This window comes from Myotis brandtii, unplaced genomic scaffold (genome assembly GCF_000412655.1).
Source record: "Myotis brandtii unplaced genomic scaffold, ASM41265v1 scaffold165, whole genome shotgun sequence".
NCBI classification, from domain to species: domain Eukaryota; kingdom Metazoa; phylum Chordata; class Mammalia; order Chiroptera; family Vespertilionidae; genus Myotis; species Myotis brandtii.
The window spans coordinates 210,878-221,330 of record NW_005356042.1 but is presented as its reverse complement, the minus strand read 5'-3'; the positions used below and the strand labels follow the sequence as shown (position 1 = coordinate 221,330).

Below are 10,453 nucleotides of genomic sequence, written 5' to 3'. Positions count from 1 at the left end.
CTATGAGCATCCTGGGCGGGGTCATTAGCGCCATCAGGTAGGGCGGGGCCTGAGGGGGCGGGGCCTTACGTTGGAGACTGTCGGGCGAGAATAGAATGGGGTAACCTGGAGACTGACCTGGAGCCTTCATTAGGCTGGGCCGGGCCTGGGCAGGGAAGCCGGCCTTGAGGGGCGGGTCGTAAGGAGGCGACTGCAGCTCGTGGGGGCGGGGCTACACCTGGGGGGTTGCCCTCTGTTGGATCGTTGCTGGGTCCGGGCCGGGCTTTGGGAGGTGGGGCTTACTCCGGCTGGACCCCGCCGGCTTCCGCTAACCTGAAGATGAACGTTAAGGGGGCGGAGCCAGCGAGGCTGGGTGTCACTTCATGGGGGCAAGGCTTGTGTTATGCGCCCGGCGCGGCCGTCCTAGGTGGGTCCATGAGAAGGTGCCCCCAGAAGAGGCCGAACCTACTGGGATAAGAGAAATGGCCTTGAAGGGGCTCAGCCTGGCTGGGAACTAGCTGGATTAAAATAGAAAAATGTCCTGGTGGAGGTAGGGCAGATTTTCTAATTAGCCTAATTAGAGGCCTAATTAGCCTTGGCCATTGAGCAGTGATCCCTCCAAAGAGCTGGAACTAATGGAGCTGGGGCGGGGTGCTGGGAAGACACAAGAGTTCAGGAAGCCGTAGCGATGAACTACGTTCCTAGACAGATGGGATCGGAGGGGTTTGGGGCCCCGAGAAGCCGGGGCAGAACTTTTACGAAGTGAGCCCTCGGAGGGGCTGAGTCTATTGAGGGAGCTGCCATTGGGCAGGTGTGCTCTGGTAGGAGTGGAGCCTACCTTAAAGTCAGGCCTCTGAGTTTCCTCACGGGTGCAACCAGGGCAGCAAGGATAGGGACAGGTGAGGACAAAAGAGATAGGGCAGGCGGAGGGAGCAAGTAGGGAGGGTGGCAGTCTGGGTTTGCGCGGGTTGGGGTGTGGGAGCTAGTGCTAACTCCCCTGTTTCCCTCCAGTGAGGCGGCTGCGCAGTATAACCCAGAGCCCCCGGTAAGCTGCCCTCCACAACTGAGACCTTGCTTCCACTCTGAGGCCTTTTCCAGCACTTCTCCTTGTCCCTTTGGAGAAGCTCACCCCTTCCATATCCCTCTCATTAAGTCTCTCCCTTGTCATGTCCACAAACAGCTATTACCCACTCCTTATTCACTGACCACCTCTCATTCCTTTGATCACTCAACTACTCAGTCCACTCTGGGTGGCAATCTAGGGCTGTACTGGCCAGGGCTCCCCTCCCCACCTCTTACTCTATCTTCTACGAGATCTCCTCCCTCTGCAGCCCCCACGCACCCATTACTCCAACATTGAAGCCAATGAGAGTGAGGAAGTCCGGCAGTTCCGGAGGCTCTTTGCCCAGCTGGCTGGAGATGTAAGTAACCCCGTCCTAACTCTTCCATAATTTCCCTTGGGTGGCCCTTGTACAAACATTCAACCATGGCTATCCCAAAGTTCCTATCCTCCTTCATAACACGCCCAGATCCCTTTCAGTCACCCTGACCCACCCCAAACTTCCCTGTAGGACATGGAAGTCAGCGCAACAGAACTCATGAACATTCTCAACAAAGTGGTGACCCGACGTGAGTGACTGGGGTTAACACATTGGGCAGGTTTAGAGGTATGGCAGCTGGGGTAGTAGAGACCTCTGGCCTCTGACCTTCAACCTGTCCCCCACAGACCCTGATCTGAAGACTGATGGTTTTGGCATTGACACATGTCGCAGCATGGTGGCCGTGATGGATGTATCCTTGAGGGCACTCTGGAAGAGGCCTTGAATGAAGAAGGAATTTTCTGAGAGCATGAGTGGGAACCAGGGTACAGCTTGCATACCCACAGATGTGGACAAGAATACATTAGAACACACCCACCTATGGACATGTGGCAATCAATAATAATATCAGCTATCATAGCTGGCACTTACTTGTACATCAGAACCAGTCTGTTAGACACATACAATTATTATATTCCATTCTATAGGTAAAGAAACAGACTCAGAGAGAGGCAGTCATTTGTCTGAAGTTATAAATAAAGAGTAAGTGGCAGGATAGGAATTTGGACTCCAGGTCTTTTGGACTTGAGAACCCAAGCTTATAATTTCCCTTGGGTGGCCCTTGTACAAACATTCAACCATGGCTATCCATAGGTATGCCTACATGCACATATATACATGCACACACAAGGGCACACCCATATACACGAAGATATGTGATGGCATATGCACAGGAACACATGTGTCTATTTGCACATGGCCAGTCATTAGCTGATCTTGGATATATGCACACTCAGCACATAGGTCAGTGCAGACACACACATATATTCATGTGTGATCATGTGATTATATAAGAGTTACATGCAAAAGGTTTAGCATAGAGAGTGGTCTGTACATGTTTGGTGTTACTATGATCATATGCAGGTAGTTTTTTTGTTGTTATCCACATCAGAGGATATTTTTTTCATTGCTTTTCAGAGAGAGTAGAAGGGAGAGAGACAGACGTGTCAATATGAGAGACACATATCAGCTGGTTGTCTCCTGTACTATTGGGAGATGGGAAGTGAATCTGCAACTCAGGTATGTGCCCTTAACTGGGAATTGAACCCACAACCCTTTGGTGCGAGGGCCGATGCTCTGACCACTGTGCAATGTCAGCCAGGGCTGCAGGTAGATTTTTCAGCTCTAAATCTGTTTGTCTCTGTGACTGGGAATATTACTTGTGGGACTGGTGTCTTGAGGATTTAGTGAGCAAAGTTATGGTCTGAGAAGCTTAAAACTGGTGTGTGTACTAGGTAATCTGGTAAGTCTTGGTAGGTTGTTACTGAGAATTTATCAAGTGCCAGCACCGGAGGTAAGAGCTTTCTGCCAATATCTCATTCTGTTCTGATCACAAACCCATCATGTATTCACTACTGTTCCCTCATTTTCTTAGAGCTCTAAGGTGCCCCTGTTTTTTTTATATGTTCTAACATTTAGGAAATCAAATTACTATCAAGGATTTAATAAACAAGGAATTAGTAACTATTCAGGTGAGAAATTTATAGTTTGGAAAAGTTTATTATAATTCCACAAGGTTATGTTTAAAGAGAGTCCTAACCATTTAGAAACATAAAGTGGCCCTGGCCGGGTAGCTCAGTTGGTTAGAGCATTGTCCTGATAGGCCAAGGTTGTGGGTTCAATCACTGGTTAAAGCACATAAAGCAACCGAGGAATGCATAAATAAGTGGAACAACAAAATTGATGTTTCTCTCTCCTTCCCTCCTTTCCTCTTTCTCTAAAATCAATAAATAAAATGAAATGAGAACATAAAGTAAAATTTGTATGGATAAAACAAGAAATAGCACCACATCCCAGGTAACATGACTAGGGTGAGATAGGAACTGGGGTTTTAGCCCATGTTTCCCTGCTTGGCAGTTACCATTTTGATGTACACAGGGTGTACAATGCACACATTTAGTACAGCTATTCTTAACACCCTTCTGCCAGAGTGACACAACAGGCAAGCTGGGTTTCGAGGAATTCAAGTATTTGTGGAACAACATCAAAAAATGGCAGGTGTGTGGTGACCTCTGAAACTTAGCATGAAGACTTCTAAGCCATGGAGATGCTGTGCCCCATGATGCTCATTTGGTCCCTGACCTCCCTGTCCCCACAGGCCATATACAAACAATTTGATGTTGACCATTCAGGAACCATTGGCAGCAGTGAACTTCCAGGGGCCTTTGAGGCAGCAGGTATGGCTGGTGGGGACATGGTGGGGCTGGGGGTAGGATTGGTGAGACAGCCCCACTGAGCTGGTCTGAGTCTGAATCTGGGAGTGGGTTGGGCTTCATGGCCCCCACACCTGAGAGACTAAATCATTGTCAGGGTTCCATCTAAATGAGCATCTCTACAACATGATCATCCGACGCTACTCAGATGAGGAAGGGAATATGGATTTTGACAACTTCATCAGCTGCCTGGTCAGGCTGGATGCCATGTTCCGTGAGTGACACTGCAGCTCTCTTCAGAGCAGGGGTGGATTTTATTTGTTCAACATCCAAGAAATTAGCCAAGGTCTTTGAGCCTAACCCTGAGGTGGGCAATGGTAGGGGCACTGCAGTGACCAAAACAGCCCCAGATCCTGCCCTCACATCACTCACAGTCCAGTGGAGGAAAGGCAAATCATCAGTGACAGCTCAATGGTTGCTGCTGGGCTAGAGGAGGTTCAGGGTAGAGTGATGGGGGCTCTGAGGGGAAGCTCAGGGCAGAGTGCATTTAGATTTGTGATTGTGGAATCTCTGAGGGCTTCAAACTAAGAGGCAGCCTGAAGGGTCAAGGAGGGCTTCCTGGAGGAAGGCACATGTGAGCTGAGACTTTAGGGGTGAGGAGGAGTGATCCCGTGAGAGAGTGGGGATGAGTGTTGCAGTGGAAACAGCCTGTGTGAAGGCCAAAAAGAAAAGAGAAGATGGTAGTTTTGGTGTTTTTTGTTGGACTCAGTTCAGCATGCTGAAGAGGGGGTGGGATGGTGAGACAAAAGGCTGTGAGGAGGGGACAGCAGGGACTGGATCATAAAGGTTCTTTTGAATATTAATGCACTAAATCTTTAAGATCACCCTGAGAATTGGGAATTATTGTCCCCATTTTATGGAGAAGGAGCCTAGGGTTCAACGAGACAAAATAGCTTGCTCACAGCCACTCAGCAAGGAAATTAATTCCAAAGCCAGAATTTGAACTCCGACCTGTTTGAGAGAGTTGAGTGAAAGGAAGCAAGAACAATGGGCATGTAGGGCTGTGAATGCCAATTTTTAGGGGTGCTCAGAGAGTGGGGGCAATGGAGAGCTACAGTAGGTTCTAGGCAGGGGAGGGATGGTCAAAGTTGGCTTTGATCCCTTGGCCTCCCAAGAGACTAGGGAGGACCATACATTAAGAGCATGGGTAGAGGAAAAGGGACAGGTATGCCAGGGCTATGAAGGGAAGGCAGGAGTGGACAATAGGGCAGATGATGCCAAAAGTCACATGTGAGAAGGCCCAAGAAATGTCCACTGGAAGAGGGTCAACAGTAACTGCTGTGAGTGCAGCATCTAGGACACCAGGTAGTATGTGGACATCTGAGGGTGGTAACAATGTAGAATGAGAGAGAGGAAGCAAAGGCAGTGTGGGCACCTGTTTGCCCAGGTTTAGCTGTGGGTGGAGAACATGAAGGGGAGTTTCAGGGCAGGAGTGGGAAGCATGCCAGACGGTAAGGCACGAAGTGAAGTCTGCAGAGTCTCTTTCCAATAGTCTGTTTAAGCTAGAACTGGAGGGCTCAGAAGTCAGCGGGAAGCTGGGACTTGGGCAGAGGGTGATGGTACATGGAGGCCATTATTGAGGTGGGTAACAGCCTGGGTTTCAATCCCAATTTCCTCACTTTCTCACTGCGTGACCTGGAACACATCACTTCTCTGTGCCAAATTTTAAAATGACACATCTCTCAGAATTGGATTAAATTAGTTAATATATGAAAAGCACTTTATACAGTGCTTGGCACAAGGTGTTAAATCAAGTACTAGCTACTATTATCATCATCCCATATACTAGTATATTTTTATCCTAAAAGCCACCCCTTCCCCCCTTCCCCAACCCTTCTCTTCTCCTCTAGGTGCTTTTAAATCTCTTGATAAAGATGGCACTGGACAAATTCAGGTGAACATCCAGGAGGTAAGAACTCCCATCCTGCCCTCCCTTTAGCTCTGAACTGGATTCCCTCCCTCCTATTTTCCCAACAGTCCCTGGGGAGGGCAGAGAAGGGCTCCTGGTATTCTAATCCCAGTTCTCCTCCTCACTCTCTGTGCCTTTCTCTCCCCAGTGGCTGCAGCTGACTATGTATTCCTGAGTGGGAACCCCAGACCTCTCTCCTCATCACCTCACATTAGGTGTCACCTTGGACATTTTGGTCTCTCCCAGGGCTGATCCTGTCTGCAGTCATGTCTTTGTGGGTCCTGCTGACCCACCAGCTTTTCCATTTTCTGTTGGCAACTAGCTTCTCAGACAACAGCTAGGGGTCAACATGTCCCAACATGCCATGCCCCAAGTTACATCTGGCTCTAGGACACTCTAACACCCTGCCCCATGGGTCGCTCCACCCTCAGCATACCCACTCCACAACCCTTCTCACACATCTATGCTAAGTTGTGTCACTTCCACACCCCAAGGGCCCTTCTCTAAGTTCTGGGAGAATCACCCTAGGCCCTATGCACCCTGGCACACCATTTCAGTTAACCACCCAGCCATCTGAACTCCAGGTCCTAACAGGCCACATATGCCCCAATGCCTTTGTATTCTGCCCCAGCCTGCTAGACCCAGGAGGAAATAAATGCACCCCAGTTGCTGCTCTAAGATCTGCCTCCTGTTCTGAGAGTTGAAGGGTGGCTTAGGCTCTGTCTGGGGCAGAGGGAGTCTTGGTCCTGGTGGTGGAGTGGGGGTGGTTTTGTGGGTCTTTGTGTCTATCCCAAAGGCTGGATCTGCATGTCTTTCTCACAGTGGATCCCAGTTGAGTTATATCCTCATTCTTGCTAAGATACTTGAGAGAGTCTGTGGAAGTTGAGAGTGGGACACAGAGGCCTGGGCACTCCTGCTCCTGCTGCAAGAGCAGGGCTGGTGGGAAGTGTCAGTGTCACCCCTGGTTCTGTCTCCCAAGGTCATGTCTGTCCGCTCTCATCTGCATGAGTGAGTTTGTTCTTCACTTGTCTCTTAACTATTTCACCACATTTAGCATCTTCCTTCCCACCCCCAGAGCCTCTGAAGGGAGAGGAGGGCTGCTATCCTAGGATACATATCCCTGTCCCACTCAAGGACACCACCCTCGGTCATCAAAGCCTGGGGGGCAGGGGCAGCCCAAGGGTACTGTTTGGGGTCCCCAACCCCCCTGGGAGGGCTGAGAGGCAGTGACATCCTAGGAACAGTCCCGGTCTAGAATGAGGGACTCAAGGCTGGGGTAAAGGGCTGTCCATAGGACAGAGATTACTTGTTAATGGGAGGACGGAGTGAGGGGTACACATAGAGGCCAGGGCGGGGCTGGGTTCCCCAATAAGCCAGCACATTTATTGATGCTTGTTCAAGTCCTTCAGGTCCTGCCAGCTTCTTGGTCTCACTTCTGGTGGGGGAAGGAAGCCCAGCCAAGGCAATACAGACTGTAGACCGTGCCTGGGGAGGGAGTGTAGGGGATACAGAATGAGACCCTAATCGCTTTCTTGAACCCCATATTGGGTTTTTAAACCCACCTGCAGACTCACCAACCACCAGTCTGGATCCCAGCCCCAGTTCATGGTTCAAACTCCCTCCTCAAACTGCACTTCAGGTGGGGAATCCCTGGTCTTTGATCCAGACCAGGCCCTGAGCCAGGGCCCCAGGGCCCCTCCTGGGACAGAAGCCCAAGTCCTAGGGAGCTCCCCCGCGGCCCCCCCCCCCCCCCCCTATATGCTGGCCTGGACGCCAGTACAGTCCCCAAACCTGGCCAGCCCAGAACCCAATCCCCTCCCTAAATTCCAGCCCGAGAACCAGCCCCCTTCCTCACTCCAGCTTGGGCCTGCCTCCTGCAGTTCAGTCCGAACAGGCCCTGCACTCACCTCCCAGACACAGTCCCATGGTCAATCGGTAGAGAATGTTGTCGGTTCCCCCGCCCTTCAAGTGCACCGGAAGGTCATTGTCCGCCTGATGTTGGGGGCGTCCAATAAGAAAAGGGTGCTGTTGTCGCGAAGACGGTCTCCCCCGCCTCCCTCTGGATCGAGCTTACGGCCCCCGCCCCGCCTACCTGGAAGAGTTTCTGTTTCTCCGCCACTCGGTTCTCCAAGCGGTTCCGAGCTGTTGAACTGAAGGAGCGAATCAACGCCTGGGAAGCCTGGGGGAAGGTGGTGGGTGGGAATTAGAGGCACCTGGAGAGGCGTCTCGACGTGGGTCCAGCGGGGGTTACGGGGGCGGCCCTGGGACTTGAAAGCTTCCCAAAGGCAAGATCAGAGTTGCCAGCACGAGTGGGGGAGGGTGGACTGTCAAGAAAGACCCCGAAGGGGACTAGCGCCTGGAGGGTCTGACTTGGAGGTTACGGTAACCTCACTGGTGGTCCGTGAGGTTCGAAAGGTTGGCGACCGCTGGACGGTCCTGGAAGAGGAGCGGACCCAAAAGGGAGGCGCAGTCCCCTGAATTAATGGTAGAAGCCCAGGTCCCGGAAATACACCCGATGGAGTTTCCAGACAGCCTGAGAGGTCCCGGGAAGGGAAAGGTGTTAAATTCCCAGTGCCTGGGTCCCGAGGTGTTAGGAGCCCTGGACGAAGGGAAGGTCAAGCCCAGGACTCTGGGCCATGTTAGTGTCCCTGGCTATCTGAGAAGCTCTTGGATTGGGAGGTGAGGGTGGGGGTCCCAGGCTGTTAGGCGGGAGACTCGAACCCTGAATGGGCTCACGTTCCAGTGCCCCAGATCCCCGGACGTTTAGAGAGTCTCGTATTGGGGTGAAGGCTTCCGGGATGGGGGGCCCGGCCCGTGGGGGCCCTCACCCGCATGGCCCTCATTCTGCGTCCTCCTCTGCGGCTGGAGTCACCTCCCTCTCCGGCAAGGACACACAGCGGCCTCCCCTCTTGGTGCATCCCAGGCCACGCCCCAGCTACATCACAAGACAGGTCAGTCTCCGCCTCTGCAAAGTGGGGTGGAGCCGGAAAAAGCCTGCGGCCAGATTCGGATTCGCCCAATAGGTCCGCGGAGGAGACTCTCCAACCCCACCCCCGCGCCGAATGGTTGAGGCATCCATCTATTACTCATCTCGGAATTTCCATTGGTCCAAGTGGGGAGGAAAGCGGTTCCAAGTAATATATGTTTTGGTTTGTTTCTGAGGAGGAATTGCGCCTGGGGCAAGTGCATTTTCTTCAAGTCTTCTCGGATCTCCTACCCTGATTGCTACTGCAGAGCGAGTGAGGTTGGGATGACACCCAACCAACTGAGCCACACCGGCCAGGGCTGGATGAATTTAAAATAAGATTTGTGGATTAGATAATAACATTATACCAGTATTAATGTCCCTATTTTGATGATTGCATAATGTTTATGTAACAATGTTTTTAGTATTGGGGGGTAAAAGGGTATCATATCTGTAACTTACTGTAAAATGATTAAGAAACAAGATATATATCCATATTCTGTTCTATTCTACTTCTATCTAATTCTGATGTGCAGCCAGGGTTAAACATAGTTTTATCAACCAGTAATAATCCTGGCCTAGTCTAACAATTCTCTTTTAAAGAGGGCTATTATAACAATCAAATTCCCTTAACACTTTCAGCCCTGGCCAGGTAGCTCAGTTGGTTAGAGCATTGTCCCATTACACCAAGGTTGTGGGTTCCATTGCACATACAAGAATCAACCAATGAATGCTGGAGGGGAGCTAGAGATGTAATATGTCTCCAGCAGTAAAGGCGTGGGGGAAATGTTTAACTTTCTGTGACTCTAACTCTCTGTAGCCGCAGGTTTGACCGACTACCCAGAAAGCCAGAATACCGCCCGAAGGTAAACATCACGCCCCAAGAAGGTTAATGAATGTATAGGGTGTGGATAACTGCCTGATGTTATTTAGACTTGCATTGTACTTTCTGGTGGCCCGCCACATGCTTTTAATATGAACCCTCTATAAAACAGAGACCCTGTCCTGGGATGGTGTGGATATATTCCTGATGGCCACTGCTGGAAGCAAGCAGCTGCTTTGCCTGTTTATGTGTTTCTCCTATTAAGCTCTAATGAATTTGAATAAGGTTATATGTCAGTTCCTCGGAATCCATCCTGAATTTAGACTTTTGGGGCTTTCCCTCAACAAAAGCATAAATAAATGGAACAAAAAAGTGATGTTTATTTCTCACTCTCTCCTTTGCTTTCTCTCTAAAAGCAATCCATCAATAAAAATTAAAGAAAACAAAATCCCTTAACACTTTCAAACTATGCTTGTAAATTGAATATGTTAGATTTTTTCTATTTATAAACTACTAGAGGCCCAGTGCACAGATTTGTGCACCGACAGGGTACCCTGGCCTGGCCTGCACCCTCTCATAATCTGGGATCCCGGGGGATGTCAGAGAGCCAGTTTCAGCCCGATCCCTACAGGCCAGGCCAAGGGACCCCACCCGTGCACAAATCCATGCACCGGGCCTCTAGTATGCATATAAGATCTTTGGTTAATCTCTTCCCACCCTCAACCCTCACCCCTTCCCTCTGAAATTCATCAGTCTGTTCCATGTTTCCATGCCTGTGGTTTCTGCTCCTGCGTTGAGCATCTTCCCCCTGGTGGTCAGTGTGCATCATAGCTACAGCCAGCTGCTTAGGCTTTTATATCTACACTAATAAAAGAGAAACATGCAAATTGGTGTCACTCCACTATGCCCATCAACCAATCGGGATGAGTATGCAAATTAGCCCAACAAAGATGGTGGTTAATTTGC

General features: G+C 50.4%; 2 protein-coding genes and 1 long non-coding RNA gene across 3 annotated transcripts; 2 read left to right on the top strand and 1 right to left on the bottom strand.

Moving 5' to 3' along the window:
- The first annotated feature begins 6 nt into the window (after positions 1 to 6).
- Positions 7 to 6,377, top strand: CAPNS1 (calpain, small subunit 1). The gene is made up of 10 exons (XM_005862398.2): positions 7 to 37; positions 991 to 1,024; positions 1,311 to 1,400; positions 1,551 to 1,608; positions 1,706 to 1,770; positions 3,507 to 3,575; positions 3,676 to 3,754; positions 3,888 to 4,004; positions 5,641 to 5,699; positions 5,848 to 6,377. Exons 4-10 carry the CDS (start codon positions 1,554 to 1,556, stop codon positions 5,872 to 5,874), a joined length of 471 nt encoding a protein of 156 aa, XP_005862460.1. The 5' UTR covers positions 7 to 37; positions 991 to 1,024; positions 1,311 to 1,400; positions 1,551 to 1,553; the 3' UTR covers positions 5,875 to 6,377.
- Positions 6,378 to 7,056: 679 nt separating this feature from the next.
- LOC102261647 (cytochrome c oxidase subunit 7A1, mitochondrial) lies at positions 7,057 to 8,871 on the bottom strand. Its single transcript, XM_005862397.2, has 4 exons — positions 8,528 to 8,871; positions 7,792 to 7,878; positions 7,607 to 7,691; positions 7,057 to 7,184 (listed from the first exon to the last, which is right to left on the bottom strand). The coding sequence occupies exons 1-4, from the start codon at positions 8,615 to 8,617 to the stop codon at positions 7,129 to 7,131; spliced, it is 318 nt and encodes a 105-aa protein (XP_005862459.1). The 5' UTR covers positions 8,618 to 8,871; the 3' UTR covers positions 7,057 to 7,128.
- On the top strand, positions 8,560 to 9,863 carry LOC106725435. The gene is made up of 2 exons (XR_001361318.1): positions 8,560 to 8,650; positions 8,865 to 9,863. It is a non-coding gene; the product is annotated as an uncharacterized LOC106725435 (long non-coding RNA).
- Positions 9,864 to 10,453: the final 590 nt, after the last annotated feature.

Bases quoted from the DNA above. Each gene is read 5' to 3' on its own strand.
- CAPNS1 (XM_005862398.2), top strand. From the start codon at position 1,554: ATGGAAGTCAGCGCAACAGAACTCATGAACATTCTCAACAAAGTGGTG. The intron at 1,771-3,506 runs GTATCCTTGAGG...CCCTTCTGCCAG, and splicing joins GCATGGTGGCCGTGATGGAT to AGTGACACAACAGGCAAGCT. The intron at 3,755-3,887 runs GTATGGCTGGTG...AATCATTGTCAG, and splicing joins AGGGGCCTTTGAGGCAGCAG to GGTTCCATCTAAATGAGCAT.
- LOC102261647 (XM_005862397.2), bottom strand. From the start codon at position 8,617: ATGCACCAAGAGGGGAGGCCGCTGTGTGTCCTTGCCGGAGAGGGAGGT. The intron at 7,692-7,791 runs GTAGGCGGGGCG...CCCCAACATCAG, and splicing joins AGAAACAGAAACTCTTCCAG to GCGGACAATGACCTTCCGGT. The intron at 7,185-7,606 runs GTGAGTGCAGGG...CTCCCTCCCCAG, and splicing joins CATGGGACTGTGTCTGGGAG to GCACGGTCTACAGTCTGTAT.